General features: G+C 37.8%; 1 protein-coding gene across 10 annotated transcripts in view; it reads left to right on the forward strand.

The window, feature by feature from the left end:
• nedd4l (NEDD4 like E3 ubiquitin protein ligase) overlaps nucleotides 1-20909 on the forward strand; it is a 59119-nt gene extending 38210 nt beyond the window's left edge. For 7 of the 10 annotated variants that reach the window (XM_059357504.1, XM_059357505.1, XM_059357507.1 and 4 more), the window contains 17 exons: nucleotides 2958-3155; nucleotides 4389-4466; nucleotides 6088-6102; nucleotides 7093-7147; nucleotides 8333-8391; nucleotides 8712-8777; nucleotides 9693-9922; nucleotides 11527-11648; nucleotides 11771-11841; nucleotides 12510-12605; nucleotides 12702-12775; nucleotides 12880-12940; nucleotides 14566-14625; nucleotides 14776-14883; nucleotides 16887-16983; nucleotides 17450-17522; nucleotides 19006-20909. In XM_059357504.1, the coding sequence (XP_059213487.1) occupies nucleotides 2958-3155; nucleotides 4389-4466; nucleotides 6088-6102; nucleotides 7093-7147; nucleotides 8333-8391; nucleotides 8712-8777; nucleotides 9693-9922; nucleotides 11527-11648; nucleotides 11771-11841; nucleotides 12510-12605; nucleotides 12702-12775; nucleotides 12880-12940; nucleotides 14566-14625; nucleotides 14776-14883; nucleotides 16887-16983; nucleotides 17450-17522; nucleotides 19006-19108 (1566 nt within the window). In that variant the 3' untranslated portion in view covers nucleotides 19109-20909. The remainder of the gene's footprint in view (nucleotides 1-2957; nucleotides 3156-4388; nucleotides 4467-6087; nucleotides 6103-7092; nucleotides 7148-8332; nucleotides 8392-8711; nucleotides 8778-9692; nucleotides 9923-11526; nucleotides 11649-11770; nucleotides 11842-12509; nucleotides 12606-12701; nucleotides 12776-12879; nucleotides 12941-14565; nucleotides 14626-14775; nucleotides 14884-16886; nucleotides 16984-17449; nucleotides 17523-19005) is intronic. The other 3 variants (XM_059357508.1, XM_059357501.1, XM_059357502.1) reach the window with 1 other exon arrangement.
• The last annotated feature ends 1678 nt before the right edge of the window (nucleotides 20910-22587 follow it).

Below are 22587 nucleotides of genomic sequence, written 5' to 3' on the forward strand. Positions count from 1 at the left end.
CCTTCATTTCTATCCCTTTTGAAGATGACAAAATCATGATCCTTACCCACCTACATCCTCAATTTCCTTCATTAAAATATTACTTCTTTCAGGTTAACTCTGTCTTGATGCTGCTTTTCTATCTTTTCATCCTTGCCAACCCTTCGGATGTATTTATCACATCATTAAACTGGTCTTTTCTTCTCATCTCTTCTTTTCATCTCTCCAATGAGGATGATTATATTTCCTCATACTGCTCTTTCTTTCATCTTCAATGGATAACGAGCCGATGACCAACAGCTTATACAATTATTAGTCACATGAAATGGTCCGGGCTTTGTTATTCATGACGAGGAGTTTGTTGTGAACGATATGCACTCTTTGTGCAGTCAGCAGTTTATTCTGCAGCACAGTGTGTTTTATAGCAAATACAGAATGAGGCTGGTGTGGTAAATCCAATGGTGGTAGATTCAGTTACTGCTGAATGAATAAATTATTTGAATTGATCCCAAATGGTTGTTGTAATTTGCTAAAGCAAGCCAGGGGATATCCAAATCAATCATATTGATTTTGGAAACTAAATATCATTAAATCCAGAGGCCATTTTTGTAACACAAAAGCAACCTCAAAAGCAAAAAAAAATGATGTCTAGTGGGTAGCATTTGAAGATCAGTGTGTACAGCATGGCATCCTGTGTGTACCTTAAAATATCCCTATCCCTATTTAATACTAGTGGTTACACAGTGTGTTGAATTTTTAAATCCGCGATATGAACTTCCACATTCAACACTTGCAAAGACTAGTTTGGATTCACCAAACTCAAACTAACGGATCGAGGTGGCAGCAGACAAGCATCTCCAGTGTTCTGTGAAGTAAAAAACAAACATTATCTATGCTTTCTTCAAAGCCACCAGACTCCATTGACAAAAACACAACTTTTATCTCACAGAATACAGGAGTTGATGGTCTACCACCACCTAGATCAGTTAGTGTGCTTATGTTATTGTGTGACTTTTTATTTTTTACTTATGACTTTAAAACACCAAAATCACATATTCACATAAACAAACTAACCGATCAAAGCAGCAGTAGACCAGCTACTCCTGTGTTCTGTAAGGGAAATTTTTTTTTGTCAAAGGAGTCTGGTGAATTTGAAGAGCATAGATGGATACAACAGCTTCAGTTTTCCATCAGAAAAGGGTCGTTTGTCGTCAAGCTTAAGTGTATAATATTCTAAATATTCTAAATATAGCATACACTTAAACTGATCTTGTAAATACTCTAAATGTGAATGATCAGCAATGGATCACAGTTATTCCTAATCCCTCTTGTTCTAGCTAAATTCACAACATGTCTTCTGTTCTGGATGCCTTTCACACAGTCAGTTTTTTTTCTCATTTGTCGGAGGGTTTAATAATCAGACAGCCTGGGTGGTAAATGTCTAAACCACATGAGACTACAGGTAATACCTTACTCATTGCCACTTTTTGTTTTGGCTTGAGCAGGCAAGCTTTTCTAAGATGTGACATTACACAAAGAAAACTGCCTGGGATAAAACTCTTGTGATGTTTTTGAGTTGGGTTTTTATTGCATGTATCAGATTTTATGCTCTCAACATAACAGTGTGTATTTATGTGTATGTGTTCTTAACATGGATGCACTTGCAATTGCAGCTCACATGTTAGAAAAATTTTTGATTTACTTTTTTGTACTCGGGGCCCAGTTATCACAATTTAAGTTGAACTTTAAAACATCCACTGTAGCTATAAATACACCACACAAGCTTGGCTAATTAAGATGAACATGTATCTTAAAAACAGGACGGTTTATTTTCGACCTCTAACTGCATTTAATGGCTTGACTCTGTGCTACTACCGAGGGAACAGACCTGTGGAAAGTTTAATTAAGGTGAGCGTCTGTGTGTTAACAAGGTGCTGTGGAGGTAGAAGAAAGTGAAACACTCAGTACAGAAAGTTGTAATTACAACTTCAAGAGGTGGGAGGTCTGTGGATTAATTAATGCAGTCTTTTATCTTGTTTAAAATCAGATCAGTCAGCGATAATTACTGCTAAAAGAATAATGTGATGTGGGAACACTCGAGCAGTGGTGGCTTAGATTGTTTAATGTGGCTTTTAAGGAGCCAGAAATGTAAGTTTTCTAGAGATATGTAGTTTCTGGAATAGTGGTATTTTGTGACCAAGGTCTCCATCTATTACCAGAAATAAATTCATAAACAGTTTTGGCAGATTAAAAGTAAATGATCTTCAGTCTTCCTTGGACTTTTACTTTGAAGGAGGGAAAATTTGTATAGTAATATTTTATTGTAACTAGCGATGCAGAGATGTCGATCATTGACCATGACATGTAGATACTGATTCATATACCGAAATTACTTTTAAATGTTTACAGAAAGGCTTTATCCAGCGAAATCTTTATGAGATTTGTTTGAGTGAAAGTGAGAGAACGTCCTGTGATCTGGTGCAGTTTTGGTGAAAATGTTATCAAAGAAAATGTTAGTTTTTTATTATGAACAGGCAATTCATTTTTTCATTAAGAAAAGTAGCAAAAATGGCGCTCTGTGCTCTCAATAATAGTTTTTGGAAAGAAAACAATATTGGAATCCAAAATCAGAATTGGCCAAGAAAAAAAATCACTAAAAGCTTAAATTTTTAGATTTTTGGTGTGTTGATTAGCTTCATCCCTCTTTACATGTGCATCAAAAGAATTTACCCCCACGGTGATCTCAGATGTGATATTGTTGTGACGATGGTGATGGTATTTCCTCAATCTCTTCTAATCGTATTCAGTTTTCTAACAGAGTACCAAGACAGCTCTCGGAGGACTCCATCCTTGTTATTGTCCGTTGTGTTTCAATGGATCGGTGGAGTTTTGTTTCATGCTGTCAGTCATCCTCATAGGTCCAATGGGAGTGATAATATTCTGCTGAACTTTTATTTATTGTTCCGTTTTGGTTCCAGGGAGCCAACAACATCCAGGTGAGGAGGGCTGTAAAAGACACGTTCTCCAACCCACAGTCTCCCCAGCCGTCTCCCTACAGCTCCCCCAAGTCACAGCCCAAGACGCAGCAGAGCTTCCTGCCCCCGGGCTGGGAGATGAGGATAGCCCCCAATGGACGGCCTTTCTTCATCGACCACAACAGCAGAGTCACCACCTGGGTGAGCAGAGTCGAGTCTAGTTTATTTATAGAGCACATTACAAACAACAAAATGCTGGCCCCAGTGCTTCACAAAGAGATTGAATAAAAATGCAGATAGAAATTAGAGATACATGAAAACAAGCATGGAATATCTTGCTAACAAACAACATTGCAAGAAAAACGAAATAACTCACGCTGTGGTAACAGGCTTGAACAGAATTGTACTATAAACTAAAAGATTTTTGAAATATGACTGAAGGGTAGTGCTTTATTTTACAGGTCTGTAATTTCCTGACAATTTCCTACTAAGTTTCCAGGAAAGAACTGTTATTTAGTAATAATTATAGGTAATATAAGAGATAATTTTAAGTTCCAATGGACTAAACTCAAGCACAAGGTCAGCCGACCAGCATACAGTGCAGCATACATGAAGATATATGAAGTCTCCAATAGCAGATGAATAATGAATGAGTATTTACTTTAGTTTAAATTTCAAGGAAATTCCTCTCAAAATCAACAGCTGTGTAGAAACTGGACCATACTGAAATAACTGTCACTTTACACCTTTGTCTATATTTTCTTTATTATTACTAACGATTTAAAAAAAAGTAGCTTTTTCCAGTTGGGACCCCAAATGATACTATAAAATTGACAATACAATACATATTTGTTTCTGCTTGTGATTATGAGCATAGTAAGACAGTTCCAGTTATTAAATTATAATAGAAAAAAACATTTCATTCAACTAATATTCTTATTTTGTCCGTTCTTTCACTTTAATACACTTAATCATAGGTCCCATTTTCAGCAATATTATTATTATTATTATTATTAGTTACACAGTCTTCATTTCCATAATATTTCTATTTTACATATAAAGCTGTTATATATTATAGTCTAATGTAAATATTTTACATAGTTATTTCTTATACCTATTTTTTTCTCTTTTTATTTCTAATCTGGAATGGGAGCAACTGTAAAACTAAACTAAGCGTAAACAAATTTCCCCTCTTGAAACAAAAATGTATTTCTGATTTTGATTCTGACTGATTAAATGGACACTAAAAATCTGGGGCAGTAGTTTGTGTTGATCTTCCAGGATCATTTAGTGACATCTGCTGGTGTGAAAGTCCATTTGAAGTCTACTTAAGTCCTTATTATGATTCAGCCCTTCAGACTGAGGAGCTCTGTTGTATTAAATATTTTTTCTTCACCCTGTTAATTAATCTGTATCTAATCCTTTCTTCCCTAGGAGGATCCCAGGTTAAAATATCCAGTCTATATGAGGAATAAGAACTCAATGGAGCCCGGTGAACTCGGCCCTCTTCCTGTAAGTACAGTCACAATTAGGCCAACTGCAGCATATTTAACCTTTAGCCCACAACAACCTAATAGATCCCAATAATGCCGAGCTTCATTCACTCATTAACTAACTCACTAACTGGCTGTTACCAAGATGTGCTTTATGATGTGTTCTAGATCAGTCTGTATTTATTTAGATTCCCATAACCAGTGTCCTAAGATAAACTTTGAATGAGAAAAGGTCATCCCTGACTTTTCATGTTTTTGTTGTGGTTTTTGTTTATAGGTCATCTTAAAGGGATAGTTCTGATTTTTTTTTTTTTTGTAGGGTTGTATGAGATATTTATCCATAGTTGGTATATTACCTCCAGTAGTCATCATTGCCCCCATTTTGGAGGAGCAGGCAGGAGTATTGGCACAGAAGATAAGCAATGAAGAGTAAAGTTATTTTTGCCACCTAAAAATATATTTTAGTTTAAGCTAAATGTGGAATACTTTCACCACATTACCTTGTGGACAGCCCTATTTAAGTTTATGCGGAGGGAAGTTTTTATGCTCTCTTTAAACCTACCAGAATCCTTTGACAAAAACAATAATTTTACCTTGCAGAACATGGGAGTTACTGCTTCAATCAGTTAGTTTGTTTGTGTGATTGTGTCACTTTGGTGAATCTAATTTAACCCTTTTAAAACGCCAAAGTCAGACAATAACACAAGCAAAGTAATTGGTCAAGGTGGGGATAGACCAGTAACTCCTGTTCTGTGAGGTAAAATTTGTGGTTTTGTCAAAGGAGTCTGGTGGCTTTGACGAGACCATAGATAATTGCTTTATAGCCCCTGTGTGAACTGTCTGATGGCAAGGTACAGCAGTGAAAATATACTAAATATAGCATACACTTTTTTATGTGGATATAATACATTTTTTCTGCTGTTCCTGTGCACAGCTAGCCTTGCTAACACCAGACTAATCACAAATGAGATGCCTGGAGGTGCGAAATGAAATTCGAGTGCGCAAGGCAGTATGGGTATACCCAGGCTAGTGCACAGCAGTACATGGCTCTGCTTCTGAGTCTCTACTCCTTCCTGCTTCTCCAAACTGGTGGCGTGCAGACAGCCATCCTTTGTAGTCAAAACACTGAATCTGGATAAGAACCTCATACAACCTCCTCTGTGTTTAAATCCAAGCCATGTGAATGAAGTGGATTTTGCAGGAAAAGATGAGACACGATCCTGTGATCAGACTGTTTCAGGCATTTCCTTTTTAGTCCTGCTAGAAAAGAGGGTGTCAGTGGAAGAATTTCACTGCATGGTGAGGACGAGACAGCCGAGGTGTATGTATGTGTGTGTGTGTGTGGGGGGGGGGGGGGGGGGGGGGCTGAGTGATAATCCCTAATTAGCAGCTGAAGACTGTCTGCCACCTGCACTATTATCTGTGTGACAAAGACAAACTCCCATCATGTGTGCCAAACGTTATTGTAGGTAGCTGTTGAATAATATAAGCTTCGTAGGTATTTGTACATCTCACAGGCTTGTGTGATGTGTGCATGTGTGTGTGTTCTCTCTCCCTCTTTCTCTTTCTCTTTTCTCTCTCCGTTCTGGTGGATCTAATGTATGCTACTTCTTCTACACCTGGCCATGTCTGTTTGGCAGCACCTACCAGAGGAGGTTGGTTGGTGCCTCCCTCCCTCTGCCTGCCTACCTACCTGTCTGGTCCGGTCTGGTCAAATGCCTGCAGACAGCCTTGCGCTTTCTTTTATTTTATTATTTTTTTCTTCTTCTCTCTCTCTTTCTATCTTTTCTCTCTCATGACCGGCATGAATGGACTGTACCTCTCCCTTCCTTTCCATCAGTATCCCCCCCCCCACTTCCTCCTGCACCACCAATACCACCCCTTCTACGATTAACATTCGGAGCTCCTCACCACTCTCCAGGGATCCCTCAGACTGCTCCATGTCTGTGTACCTCTATCAGCGTCTGAAGCACAGACAGACGAGTTGGGAAAGTGGAACGAGGCGAAATGCCCCAGGCGTTTGTTAGAGATGGGCTGAAAGAGCAGAACAGGGTTGAATAAAGGGGGCAGAGGGAGGGAGAGATACAGAAGCAGCTATACATGAATGTTAGAGGAAAGAACTGGCTGTGTGCTGCATGTGTTATCAGCTGGTCTCTCAAATCATGCAGTAGCAGCATACTTGGAAACACAACTTGTCAGACTCGGTCCCTTTCCCCACCCCTTTACTCTCAATCTACTGTTTTACTTGCCTGACTGCTGGTGCCGTACGATTACGTGTGTGTGGCCTGTGACACTGAGTGGTCACTGTGTCAGTGGTGGTGTACTGGTTTTATTAGTGGTGATTAACCTTCATGTTGTGGTCGTACCCCTGCCTTGCTGACGTCTCAGACCTCGACTCAAATAGGAGAGAAAATCCTTTCAGTTCCTTTAGCGGTGTTTGATTGAGCTCGCCTCGCCCAATCGCAGTGCCGGGCCGTCAGTGTTCAGGACCACTTCATGGTCAGTCAAGTTCAATCAAACATAAATTAAAAAAGGAAAGAAAAAAGTGGATGGATTTAAATTACTATTTGAGCTTGGCCTGTTTATTAGTGCAATCTAATGGTGACGTTGCTTTTTCTCACTCTGCTTCTCTTTTTGTTTTTTAGCCTGGATGGGAAGAAAGAGTTCATTCAGACGGACGCACCTTCTACATAGACCACAGTAAGACGACTCCACCTCACCACTTTCTGTCTCTTCCATGCTTGGTCATATGTGTCTTATCTGGTTTTTATTGTGTGTGGTGGTTGAAGTGCTGCCACAGATTTTTCAGTGTCAGGAACGGCAAAACACCTCATCCATTACAGCAGTGGACATGTTGTGCTCTCTAAACTGGATTATGGCCTGATGTGCTGCAAATGCACAAAGAATGGATTGTGGCTGCTGATAGCACCATGAATTACGCATCATTACCTCCATCTGCCCTGTTTATTGCACTGATGATATTACAGAAAAAACATACCCATAAAGTTTTGCAGCTAAGTGCAATTTGCCCTTTTTTTATACATCTAATTGCAATAATCCATGTGGTAAAGTAGAAATGTTTCCTCTGTGCCAAGAACATACAAGTAATGGCACAAAGAAAAAAATAAATAGGACCAGGTCCCAAGGCATTGCTCAAACTACAGGCAACAGATTTATAAATGTGTCAAAAATAAACTGTATTTGGGATTTAAAATCCTAGTCTGTCAGTGCTGTAGGTACGCTTCAGTTACCACCAGTTCTCTCACCAAGGCTGTAATAATTTCACTGTAACTGTGTGTGGCTGTTAGTGCTGATGGTTGAAGTGTCCCATTTTGCTCCAAATGTATGCATGAAACCTCATTTAAATATGTGAAAATAGCACAGGAGCACTGATGATGAGCATTTCACCCTTTGGCGAGTGCTTTTAGTTTGTTATTGTCTTATTTACACAGGTTTAGCAGCCATGAAAAGTCTTTAAACTAAAGAATTAATGTTCATAGGAACTGAAGAGCTCCAGCAACTTCAAATGACTTTCCTTATTGATTAATCTGTAGATTGTTTCTTGGATTAATTGTTTAGTGTATGACCTGTCACCAAAAATGTCCTTTATATTTCCCAAATGTGGCCTTTTTAAATTACTTGTTTTGTCCGACTAACAATCCAAAACCCAAATATTTTTCAGTTTTTAGTAATATAAAACAGGGGAAAGCAGCAAATCCTCATATTTGAAAGTGTTTGTTTCTTGCTTAGTAAATTAGATAATTAATCAGTTATTAACAGTGTTTACAGATGAATTTATTAATCATTTCTGCACTAGATTTCACTAAAATCTTGTTTTTGCCTAAAGACTTGTGAAAAAGTGTTATTTGTGTTTGTTTTATCCAGATACAAAGAACACACAGTGGGAGGACCCTCGTCTGCAGAGTCCAGCTATCACAGGACCTGTGAGTAGTTTCCTCTTTCTGCCCCACTATGTCAGAGAGCCTCGGCAGCGCTGCTACAACATTGAACTTCAATCTGTCACACTATCATCAGTGTGGCCTCAGTGTCATTGTACAACAAAGATAAATCACTTTGTCTCTGCGGTCGTCACTTAACATGCCAACACCTTTGTGTCACTCTGTCGCACTTCAGATATTGTTCTCCATGTTGCCAACTCCACTCCAAAAGTTATTCTATGTAGTTTTAGCAACAAATGGAAACATATTTATTTTCCTGTTTCTAAGTGCATTGATCATTTGTGTTGTTTTTATTGTCTGTGCAGGCTGTTCCCTACTCCAGAGAGTTCAAGCAGAAATACGACTACTTCAGGAAGAAGTTGAAGAAACCGGTAAGATGCTTTTTAAAATATGATTTTGAAAATGTTAATGGTCCCCTGCTGGGCCACTTTTTCATAACAGGGCTAATTTTGGTCGAAACCTCACGATTTCTCCTTTTAGAGATGGCAGTCTAATTTGCTTATATTTTTATGGTGCTTGATTGCAACTTTCTTCACACTGGCTTGACACTGCGTGACTGAGTTTGACATTTGTATCCCATGCTGAATATTCATTATAATCATTTCGCAATATCTCCATGATTAACACTTATATATAGGTGGAGTGCAGTGAGTAATGCTGCTGCCTTTTTTCTTATCTAACTGTTGTTTACCTGGTGCTGGAATCTAATCTCGGGTGAACAGTAACAATAATAATTGACCTGAGATCCATTTGCAGTGACACAGCGTTCACTCTGATATTAGAGAACATTTCAGGTCACCAAGCAGGATTAATATGCAGAGGGTAATATGTACACTGAGGTTTTCAAAGAGGAAATTGATGCATTTTATTAGATGTAGTAATGACTTCAGTAGGCGTCCAGTAAATAATGGACACCCTGCCTTGAATATTTCTGCGCTAACCACCACACCATCATGTAGCCCCTACAGCAATCTTCATTAAGTAATTTTCATTAAGTAGAGAGTGATAATGATTTTGCACAAACCTGTTGTTAATCACAATATTCATAATCTTCAGCAGCACTTACACTTTCTAGTCATCGTTAATGTGTCTAAACTACTTTGTTGCCTTTGTGGTATTATGGTTGGTGCTGCTGTCACAAAGACAACCGGATCACTTTCCAATATCAGTGCTATGATAAATTCAAAGTGAACCCCCCGTTATTATTAATAAATTGGAAATAAATTGCCGTGTTTGTACAGTATGTTTTTTCTTTGCATTTGATTGAGTTTTGTGATCTATTCTAGGCCGACATCCCCAACCGATTCGAGATGAAATTGCACCGGAACAACATCTTTGAGGAGTCGTACCGTCGGATCATGTCCCTGAAGAGGCCCGATGTCCTGAAGGCTCGCCTGTGGATAGAGTTTGAGTCGGAGAAAGGACTGGACTACGGCGGCGTGGCCAGAGAGTGGTTCTTCCTCTTATCCAAGGAGATGTTCAATCCTTACTACGGACTGTTCGAATACTCTGCTACGTAAGTCTCTTCTTTGATGTGTGTGTGCGTGCTTGTGGTAGATTTACAGAGTTGCCTTGAAATAAAGACAGTGGTTTAAACAGGGTATGACCGAATAGCAACCAATTTTTTTTTCTCATGCGCAATCTCTACTTCTTCTCCTGTTTAGAGACGGATTAGCCTACAGCAATACATTACACTGCCATCTTCTGACCAAAGTACGTTCATACAGCTTTGTTTATTCGCTCTAAACCAGTTAATGGAAGTGTCTCAATTTTGCATTTTCTTTTAATGCAACATTTCAAAATTTCACTTCAAAATTCGCTACGACTTCAATGGAAACACGGCTATAGTTTTGAAGCAAGAAGTCACTTGTCTTGATTGACAAAAATTTCCATGAGCACCACCGCTTCATGTGAGCATAAGGCAAATGCAACTTATTTTTAATACAATTTATCTTTTTTGCAGGATGCAAACAGTCCTTTATAGTTTTTTGGGGGGTTCTTTGGTCAATTCAGTCAATATCACCCCTTTCATTACTTGCTTCTTACTAATGGTCTTGTTAGTAATCGGTATTATATTATATTCAGAATTTTTCATAACCAGTTAGAAAACACATTTCGTAGTTGTTTTTAAGCAAAGAAACTTTGCTATACTTGCAGCTGTGGAAAAATCCTTCTCTAGTCATAATTTTTGGTTTGCAGAGTAAGGGCCAGAACTGCTGTATTGTTTCCCTAAGAGACTTGTTAAAGTTTCCTTTTACTCTGATTAACTTTTCCTCTCATTCAAAAAGCCATCCTGGAACAAATGTTTCCCACCAACAGCAAACGTTAAGATAATTAAAGTGAAGTATGCTTTGTTCCTTTTCTTGGCAGCGTCATCAATAGATGAACACTCTGTTGATTTTCTCGTTTTTGCAGTGTAGGGTAAAGGTAACAACAGATTAATAATACAAATTAAGCTGCTGAAATGGCAAAGAGGTGTACCAATGAACCCTTACTTTGATTAAAACGTTTGCTGGATTTAATAAAAAGTAAGAGTTTGATTAAAACTTAAACGCTTTGAAATGTAACCACAGTGTGATTGTTCATCACAGCAACTTTTATTCAGGTAATTTAAACATCATGCAGCAGTTTAATGAAAAGCCAATCCTTTGCAAACACTTTGAGGTTTTCTAAGGTCACACAACAGTGTTACTGAAAACAAAATAATGTAAAATTTTAACTATGTTTTGCAGATTCAGATGTCAGATAATGATCCAAAACAGCAGCAGCAACTGTGTGAATCTTGCAGGGTTTTGTTGCCATGGTAAAGAGGGAAAATATGACATGTTTTATGTAATCTGCTATAAAAAAAAACAACCTCAAGATGTCCCCTCAGCTGCAAGCAGTAGTTGATCAACATTGTAGAAAACCAGAATCTGCAGGAGTCCATGTACATCTAGGTGTGTACTGACCTAATGTGAAGCACTACGGAGGTAATTACAAAATAAAATGTCTGGAGCAAAACACTTGAAATAAATAACAGCCAGAGAAATAAACCCATTGGTTGCTACTGACTGCATTACTGAGCATTACTGAATAACCTGGAAATGATTTTCTTCCTCTGTGCCCTCGTCTCTGCAGAGACAACTACACGCTTCAGATAAATCCCAACTCTGGTCTGTGCAACGAGGATCACCTCTCCTATTTCAAGTTCATCGGGCGTGTGGCAGGAATGGCTGTGTTCCATGGAAAACTACTGGATGGTAAGATGCTTGTTGTTGAATTATGCATAAGATGTTTGAAATGTACTGAAATGATTATGATTTTAAGCTTTTTCCCCACATGCATAAAGCTACAGCACGGTGTTTCTTTTCTAATTTCTTAGGTTTTTTTATCCGACCTTTCTACAAGATGATGCTGGGAAAACAGATCTCCCTTAAAGACATGGAGTCTGTGGTAAGATCTCATTGCTACTAGATTATTAGGCATAATATTTATATACAGTCATGGAAAAAATTATTAGACCACCTATAATAACCAAAATCATTATCAATAAACCATAGAAAAAGAAAATCAGCTCTTAAATTAAACACTTATGAGCTATTTTTGTTTACCATTATATTTGTCCAAACAAATGTACTTTAGTTGTACCAGGCATTAAAATGAACAAGAAAAGGAAGAAAACAAGGTGGTCTAATACATTTTTCCATGACTGTATATATAAAGGCAAAAAGCACCGCCAGAGTCTTCTGTCACAAGCTATATTTTCTAAACCCTGAAACAGAACTAAGAGGAAGTGCAAAAGCCTTTTTTTGTCTCAGACCACTGTAATAACAATAACTAAAAGGGTATTAAGAGAATATTTTACTGATGATGCCAAAAGAAAAATAGAGAAAAAGAAAATCGCACACCCCAGCTTTAACTGAAATATGCTTTTAATTTAGTAATACATTTTAATGTTTTTAACAATCAGCAATTAAGAATACTGACAACAGGGTTGATTGTTTGTTTGACTGGAAATGCAGACTAAATAAGCACATAATAAATCTCTGAAATTAAAGCCACAGAATTACTTAATTCTCTTTGTGTGTAATCTTCATCTGTCCTGCGTTTCCTCCCTGCAGGACAGTGAATACTACAACTCTCTGAAGTGGATTCTGGAGAACGATCCCACTGAGCTGGACCTGAGGTTCTGTATTGACGAGGACAACTTTGGACAGGTGTGCACGCCCACAATCAGTCATTTCTAAGTAGTAATGTAGTTTGGTATCTGAAGGGTCTAAGCCTTTATTTTCTTGTGTTTTTTTGCTTCTCAGACGTACCAGGTGGACCTGAAGCCCAGCGGCTCAGACATGGTGGTCACGAACGACAACAAAAAGGAATACATAGAGTAAGAGCAATACGAATATTTTTTTATCCTGTATCTTTTTATGAACAGTTACAGGCTACATGTTCAGACATGAATGTAATTGTCAATGACCCTGCCTGTTACAGCCTGGTCATCCAGTGGAGGTTTGTGAATCGGGTCCAGAAGCAGATGAACGCCTTCTTGGAGGTATTTATGTGCAATATTACAACCGCCACTTGGGGGCAATGTGACCACAGAGTTCAGGCTGGCATGTCTGTACCCAACTTAATCCAATCCAATCCAATCCCTTTTATTTGTATAGCACATTTAAACAACACAAACGTCTCCAAAGTGCTGTACATAAAATCAACAATAAAACAAACAATTCCATATACCAATCAGCAATAAAAAACAAGTGTATAAATCTAAAATGATGCCATAAATAAAACAATACAATCAAACAGATAAACATAGTAAAATAAAATAAAAGACGTAGTTAAAAGTAGTAAAATAAATAAAAGAAATAAAAGACACAGAGGACCACAAAACTCACGCAGTGTTAAAAAGCCAAGGAATAAAAATGGGTCTTGAGACGAGACTTAAAACATTCCACTGTGGGGGCTGTTCGGACATGGAGGGGGAGGGCGTTCCAGAGTCTGGGGCCCACCACAGAGAAAGCCCTGTCCACCCTTGTTTTAAGTCTCGCTCTAGGGATCACGAGCTGGAGCTGGCCCTCGGACGTCAATTCACGCACTGGAGTATAAATTTGGATGAGGTCCTTGATGTACTGTGGGGCCAGTCCATTCAAAGCTTTAAAAACAAACAATAAAATCTTAAAATCAATCCGAAAATTAACAGGAAGCCAGTGCAAAGAAGCAAGGATCGGGGTAATGTGTTCCCGCTTTTTGGCCCCTGTTAAAAGTCGTGCCGCGGCGTTCTGGACTAACTGCAAACGAGAGAGGGCTTTGTGGCTGATGCCTGAGTACAGAGCATTGCAGTAGTCCAGTCGACTTGAAATAAAAGCGTGCACGATCTGTTCAAAGAGGTTAAAAGATAAAAACGGTTTCACTTTTGATAAAAGACGAAGATGATAAAAACAAGATTTTAAAACACTATTAATCTGTTTATCACATTTAAAATCGCTGTCTATGGTGATGCCAAGGCTGGTGACTTTAAGACGTGCATACTCTGTGAGGGGTCCCAGGTCGATGAGGGCACTGCCAAACATCATAACCTCCGTTTTTTCCCCGTTGAGTTTTAAAAAATTCTGGGCTAACCAAGCCTTGACATCACATAGACAGTCGAATAGGGGTGTCAGGGGGCAGTGGCTCTCCTTAGACAATGGCATATAAATTTGGCAGTCATCAGCATAGAGATGGTAAGAAATGCCATGTCTATGAAAAATCTCTCCAAGGGGGAGGAGATACACTGCGAACAGGATAGGTCCCAGGATAGATCCCTGGGGGACCCCACAATGAAGTGGGGTGGAGGACGAAGTGGAGTCCCCCAGCCTGACAGAGAAAGACCTCTCTGACAGGTAGGACCTGAACCACTCCAAGGCGGTCCCCCTGACACCCACACAGTCCCTAAGGCGGTCTAAAAGAATTTTGTGGTCGACTGTGTCAAAGGCAGCTGTCAAGTCTAAAAGCACTAAAATGGCTGAACTACCCGAATCAGTCATTAAAAAGAGATCATTAAAAAACTTAAATCTTTTACTTGAATATTTGAAGCTTTTAAAAACGTAATTATGTAGTGAGGATCTTTCATTATATTGTATTAGCTGAATTTCCATCAGAAATATGTTTTAATTCTCTTTTATGTTTAATTTTCAGGGCTTCACTGAGCTAATTCTCATAGATCTGATCAAGATCTTTGATGAGAATGAACTGGAGGTACAGCACCAATTCCTTATTCAATTAAATTAATCCTCTAAACTAGTGCAATGTGTCATTTTGCATTTTAACATTCAATTAAATAATAAATGTCTTTCTTTTTCTTCCTCTTCCTCTTCTTTCCTGTCCTCGCTCCTTGTCTCTGTGTAGCTGCTCATGTGCGGTCTAGGTGACGTTGACGTCAACGACTGGAGGCAACACACTGTTTACAAGAACGGATACTGTCCCAACCATCCTGTCATCCAGTGGTTCTGGAAGGTGCGTCAGGGACTAGTTTTTTAGAACGATAGATACATTTTTTTGTGCCTGAGGGGAAATTGGTTTGCAACATACAGGGTTTGTACGGGTGCTTGAAATCCTTGAAAATGCTTAAATTTAAATGTTGTATTTTCAAGGTTTAAAAAGTGCTTGGATTTTGGATAAAGTGCTTGTAAATGCTTGAAATTCTTACTGTACTTCTCTTGCAATCTGACTATATCCATCTATAGACTATAAATAATCACATGTTCATTGTAAAAAATAATGAGTAATGAAGACCGTTCCTTCTAAAAGTGTAATACTATCGCTGTTGGTATAGTTAAGTGAAATCTCCCCCTTTTAGTATATAAATACTAATCAAAACATGCAATTTACAACAAGTGTAAGGTACTGGAAAAGCTTGAAAATTGACCTTGAAAGTCCTAGAAAACTGCTTGAATTTACCACTGGAAAAGTGTATGAACCCTGAACATAATGGCAGGCACCTCTGGATATACACAGATTTCTCACTTTGTAACAAACTAGCTGTCAGTGGTGGAAGAGGTATTCAGATCCTTTACTTAAGTAAAAGTACTAAATTACTCCACTAACAGTTAAAGTCCTGCATTCAAAATTTACTGAAGTAAATGTACAAAAGTATCAGCATCAAAATGTACTTAAAGGATCAAAAGTAAAAGTACTCTTTACGCAGAATGGATCAACTGAGATTGTTTTATTTATACTGGTGCAGTGCCCGTAGGAAGTATGTATTCGTATAATGGGAGATTAAGTAGATTTTTCAATTATGGCCAAATGAGGTTGTGTTTGAATATCATTGGAAAATCGAACCTTTTAGCGCACTTTACAACTCCAAGAGATAGGTAGGCTAAATAGACTTAGAGATGAGATGAGTCAGCCGTGGAAATCCAGAGTGAGTTGGGTTACTGACCAGGTGTAGGCCTATCACACAATGGGGCGGAGCTCCCCTAAAAGGCGTCCAATCGGAAACGGTGCAATGCCGCAACACGTCCTACATAAATAATGATATTGTGAAAAATGAATCACATACCAAATCTTAGGTCAGTCTGACTAACGGTCAGCGAGATATGCCCTAGACACACATCCACACACACGCGCTTCTTGTTTTTATAGATAGATCTTAAAGACAAATATATATTTAGAATACAATATGGATAACAATACAATAACATTATTTAATAATAACATTATTATTATTTTTGATGCATTAAGTAAGCAGCATTGTACATTTTAACTACTTAATATACTGTCATGTGCTTTCATTTATAAACCTGCATAATTATTTTAAATTTATCATCATTTTATGTTAAATCTTGACCTGCTAAGTAACTAAAGCTGCCAGCTAAATGCAGTGGAGTAGAAAGGACAACACTTTAGTCTAAAATTTAGTGATGTATAAAGTAACATATGTAGAAATACTCAAGTGAAATACCAGCTGGACATCTTTTGTGACCGGAAAGGTCATAAGGTGCTGATGCGTTTTCGTGAATATTGTCATCCAGTAATTAAAATGAAGTGTGCATCCACACACATATCAACTAGAGAAATGTTGGCTCCAGTCATCTTTCTGTCCGTGCGGTCTGCGACAGGTTGTTGGTGGCCTCGCTTTTGAAGATCAAAGTCTGTTTGGAAGAACAGACTTGTTTGCACTGATGAAAGAGCCTAAAGTAGTACCTGCCCTGCTTATCATCTGTCTTAACTCGAGTTGCAACGGACACACAGTCACACAAGCAAACAACACACACAAGCCATAATTTGTGTGTCATGCCATTTGATTAAGTGAACCGGCTCAAACTGCTTCTGTTTCAAAAGTTTTTCTTTGACGTAATAGTTTTTTACACACACAAACACACAGATTGCAACAAAAGCTTTACTGCTTTGAATAATTTCATATTTTTTTAGTAGTATAATTAATTAAATAAAAGCTGATATTTGATAAAGAAACTGTTTGTCACAGTGAGATTTTCTCTTTCCTTTGTCTTCAGGTGGTCCTGTTGATGGATGCTGAAAAGAGGATTCGACTCCTTCAGTTTGTTACGGGAACATCACGAGTGCCCATGAATGGCTTTGCTGAACTTTATGGTACGTTGCATTGCCAAATATGCTCCAGCTTTCCTTTATATCCTGCTTTTATATCAGCAGAAGTAAAAAAAACCCCATATTATAAGTTTAAACTGCAGGATCTGAACATTATGTAACAGTGAGAATGAGTCGACAGCTGCAGTTCCAAGAAGGTCATTATTATCAGTGTTTACACACAGAGAGATGAATGTCGGATACTATGAATACCAAAATGTTAGATGTGTATACATATAGAGTGTTATTTTATCAAGGTTAAGTTTAAGCTGTAGGTCTTTAAATGATTAAATCACAAAAAAATAAAAACTACTTAAACTTTTTACATTAAATTCTCTCTTTTCTCCTCTTTCTCTATGATAAAATCTTTTGGATTTGGCGAGAGGTTAAACGTATAGTCCAATAAAAGTATTTCTGTATTGTATCTGAACTGTGTGTGTGATCATAATAATCTTTTTCTGTTTTGTGCCAGGTTCTAATGGACCTCAGCTGTTCACCATCGAGCAGTGGGGAACGCCTGATAAGTTGCCAAGAGCTCACACATGGTATGTTACTACTGCACACACACACACACACACACACACACACACACACACACGCTGCACTCGGGCTCAGTGATGCTTTGAACTTAATATCATGCAAACCTGCTTACAGTGATGGATGCTAACACATTAGCACTAAACAGCTAAAGTACAGCTGAGGCGAAATACTTGAAGTTTTTTAAGGGGTTTGGTCATAAACAAAGTGTTGGACAAATAACAAATCTGAACCGTATTGGGGCACTGGAGGAAAAGTCAGGGGATAGTCATTAAGATACATCAATAGATAACCATGAATGTTTTTCTTAGAGGCTTAGAGTCTCTCTTTTTTCTTTTAGTCGTGTTTCCATCTGTGCATTTTGATGATTTGCTTTAGAAAAGCTTGATGGAAATATAAAAATTTGATAAAAACTTTCAAATATGTGCTTAAAAGTTTTTATGCTTGTTTGAGGTGTATTTTGTCCTTTTTGAAAAATGCACTAACGGGAGATAGAAACGTTTTTTCTGAACATCTAACTCAAAAAACTGATCAGCTGTTTCTGCTCTGCTGGTCAAGAAGAGCTGACATGAAAGAACAATTATAAGTTGCCCAATTTACTATAATGCCTGAACACTCCATTTTATCTCTAGGGTGGCCAAAGTTGTCCGATTAGCACCCTGTTTTTTGTTGTTTTTCTCTCTAGCTCAATTTCTACTTACTTTCCTGTTTACTGACGAATTAGCCTACAGCAAAACATTACTGTCATCTTCTGATGAAAGTCTGTTTATACAGCTTTGTTTATTCGCTCTAAACCAGTTGATGAAAACGTCCCTAATTCGCATTTTCTTTAATGTGACTTTTCAGATTTCAATTTCAAAATTTGCTTCAACTTCAATGGAAACACACCTATTGAAAGCTTCTATTGAAGTTTTTGAATGAAGCTTAAATGTCTGTAATCATATTTACGATGTCGTTACCCTAAAAAACCTTAAAATCCTTAATTTCAAAGTATTTTCATCTCATTGAAAATGTTGTTTTTGAAAGGCTAAATGCCAAAAAATATGCATAGACAGAATATTTTAACAGATAAAAACATGTTTTGGACTTTGGAAATGGTTACATCAATCTTTTTTAACGCATTTTGACTATAGGACTTCACACACTTTGTAATGTTTTCTGCATCTCACAATTTATAAACAACCTATTGTATGCAACTCTGGAATCGAATTCTATAAATATTATAATACTATCAACACTAGTGTAGCCTAATCTTAATCTGCAACTGTGCAGAAACGCTGGCTTTAAACAGAATTAACAGACATGACATTTTTAAAAGAAGCTGTGCACCATTTTAATGTTGATTAAGAACTTGAATGTCAATGGTGAGCCAATCAGCAAACTGTCGCTCATGGAGCCACGCAGCGAGGATGACTAAAAATACTCTGAAGTTGTATAACTGCATGCCTAAACGTGAAGTTTTATTAATTTGTGAAACACTTTTCTTCCCAGTTTCAACCGCTTGGATCTGCCCACTTACGACTCATTCGAGGACCTGAGAGAGAAACTCCTCATGGCCGTGGAGAACGCGCAGGGCTTCGAGGGCGTTGACTAAAAAGACCGCCGCCTCTGCATTGCAGCCAACCAACCAACCGAGAAAAAAACAAACAAAACAAAAAGCCACAGGGATATCAAACCAGCTGCTGTAGCAGTTCTGTGCGAGCATGTTGTACTGTAATGCCTGACTGTGAGCCACTTCCACAGCACGGTGGCTCGAGACTGTACAGCGATTTGTCGAGCCAATATGCCTACGTCTTTAAATCTTTTCAGAGTGGGTAGGTCACTCCTTAAAGGTGCTGGGGAAAGAGCGGGAGAGTCGCACTGTTGAATGCTGAAATCTATTATCCACAGGCATGAGCGATGAATGAGCTGGCCCCCTGATCTGCCGTTTCTTTCCCCTCTACCCTCCTCCTGTGAAAATCTACAGTGCTGGAAAACACTAATGCATTTCAATAGCTCCTTTATATGTACACTATAGCACAGTATTCAAGCACCCTTCAGTGGAAGGGACTTAGCATGGCCTTAATCTGGCTCCTACATGCACTATTTCTCTGAAAAACTGCAATGGCACTATGATCACAACTCTCTCTCAAATCCTTAGACCAACACCAGATTACCTTAGGAATGCTAGCCAATCACATTTCAGGAAAGCGGCCACGCCCCTCCGTAGAGCCTTGTCTATAATACGTCGTGTGATCAGAAACCGCCGCTGCAGCCTTTTTGTAGAATCTTTTTTTTTTTTTTGCCACAGATTTGAGAATGGGGCGGGGGGGCTGAAATAATCCCCAAAAGATGATTTTTTAAAATAGTTTTTGTCATCATGGAACAGATTCTTCTTGTTTTTCTTAAATCATTGGTATAATTCTTGCAGTAAAAATACCCTCAACGTATTTGTACTGATGATGTTTACTATTTTGACAATTCTATATGACATGGTGTGTGAAGTGTAAATCTGGCTAGTCTGGGAAATAATTAATCCATATCATTTGTTACAGTGATAGCAAATGTGTTGAATAAAATGGTTTTTATTGTAGTGCTATGAAAGCAGCATGAAACTGTATCTTGTGTTTGCTTTGACTACATCGTAGTGATTCGGACGTCGGGGTCGAGAAGGGAAAACTCGGGGTAGTTTCTCTGAGGCGTCATGATTATATTAATATTCTCATGCCTGTTGCTGTTCATAATGCTGTAAATTGTTCTTTGGAAAAAAAAACACATTTTAAGTTCTTTCATGATATATAAATATATGTATGGATTTAACAGAAGTATTACTGATCAACAACACTAAAAATGAAGCTGTGTGCGTGCGCGGGTGTTTGAGAGAAAAGCTGTGATTGCCACTGAATATAAAGCAGCACGTTTCTTACAAAGAAAAAAATGTTTTTTTTTTCTTTTTTATGTTTTTGTTTCTCTCTCCTTTTTCTAACACCATTGAACCTAAAGGGCACTTTATAGATCACTCTGAGGTCATGTCGCCTGTTGTATGTCTTTTGTCATTATTAACTTGAATGTGATTCTTTTTTTTTTTTCCATTCGGAGCACTTACCTGGTGCAATATAAATAGTCTGTAAATCTGGGCTGCTGCTAAGGTAGAAAAAGTTGACAGAAGTGAAGCAGAGACTTCACGTCCTTTTAGTCTTCTCTATTTCCTCTCTCCTTTTGTCCCTTTTTCTTGACCTTTTATTTCCTCCCTTGTGTTTCCTCCTGTAACCCCACCACTCAAACTGACTCAGTAAAGATTAGTCCTTTTTTTAATGAATGACGGGGAAAAATATCACTTTTGTTAAAGATTCCACCACTCTCTGCAACTCTTTGTGGTTCATTTAACTTCAGTCAAATAAAAATGAAACTTCTCAGAGTGTGTTGTTTGAGTTAATACAACTGGACTTTTCCTCACAGCAGAATCCAAAGCATAAAGGACTCATAAAAATATATGATCTAGATGAAAGTACACTGATAACTTACTAGTTTAATTTATGAATTTACAAAGACAATGCATATTATTTTGTTGAGATGTGTCTTGAAACCAATAAAGTAGCGGTTAAAACGTTTCTTTATACCAGAAGTAGAAACATAAGATGTATAAAAATATACTGCATGATCATATAACTATCTACAGTAATGAAAAAAATGATTAGACCACCCTTGTTTTCTTCAGTTTCTTGTTCATGTTAATGCCTGGTTCAACTAAAGGTACATTTGTTTGGACAAATATAATGATAACAGCAAAAATAGCTCATAAGAGTTTATTTTAAGAGCTGATATCTAGACATTTTCCATGGTTTTCTCGATAATAACCAAAAGTATTATCAAGAAAAACCATGGAAAATGTTTAGATATCAGCTCTTAAAATAAACTCTTATCAAATATTTTTGTCCAAACTAATGTACCTTTAGTTGAACCAGGCATTAAAATGAAGAATAAACAAGGGTGATCTAATAATTTTGTTCCATGACTGTAGATTAATTTATGAATAAACATGGACAATGTATGCTATTTTGTAAATTTTCCACTGCAGTGAGTTTTGTATTGAAATCAATGAAGTGACAATTCACTTCACAGAGAGTAGAAGGCAAGATATCATTAAGAGAGCACTTTAATTCAATAAATACATAAGAATGTTCCTTTAAGTTTAGCAGTTAAAATATATCTTAACGTGTTTTTAATTGTGTGAAAATATTCTTTTCACAAAGAATTGAAAGTTCTACTCCCACATGGACAGGTGCTGCTGCTGCTGAGGTTTTAAAAAAAAGTTACCTGTCTTGAGAAATTAATGAGACTCACAACTCTCCCTGTTTCTCTCTCTTTCTTTTTTATCTTTTTTTTGGTATGTGCGCACGTGGTGTGGTGAAGGGACCTCAGTTCATTCACACAGGCAATCTAGAAGTTATCAGCTCCAAGGACGAGCAAATAAAAGCCACCCTGCCTGTCCGGGGACATTTTATCAAGCCCTGCTACCCGCGATCTGGTCACAAACAAACCAAGAGCCAACTCTTCTTTAGATCCACCTGCTCGGAAATAATGTCACACAGCGCAAATGAGAGTAAATCTAAACATAATTGTGAATAGAATGAATCACAACAAAGCAAAACCACACTTCTTTGTTGTTTTTTTAAAAGATCAGTCACTTTAACAGGCTGTTAGTGTCCCACAGGTTTCTGTTTTGTTGTTACGTCACAGCTCTGACCTTAATGAAACCCTGACTGGAAGAGTGACATAAAGAGAATGCTTGAAACCTAAAATATTTTTATTATAAATGTCTCTCTAAAACTCTAATTTTCCTCAGTTTAGTCAGATTTGGGTAAACCTGTCAAATACTAGAAGCTATTTATTCATAACATACATATATTGTTGTTGGGGTTTTTTTTAAGAAAAAGGGGGATATTCACCAGTGTTGTTACAGTATTCTATGATTTATTTCTCTCAGTTTTCATAACAGAATTTTAATGAGCGAAACAGTTACTAGAAAGAGCCAGACTGACTCGATAAATTGCTGTCGCGTTGAAATATTAATTACAATCACATACCCAATCC

The sequence above is a fragment of the Centropristis striata genome, chromosome 19 (genome assembly GCF_030273125.1).
Source record: "Centropristis striata isolate RG_2023a ecotype Rhode Island chromosome 19, C.striata_1.0, whole genome shotgun sequence".
Classification (NCBI taxonomy): domain Eukaryota; kingdom Metazoa; phylum Chordata; class Actinopteri; order Perciformes; family Serranidae; genus Centropristis; species Centropristis striata.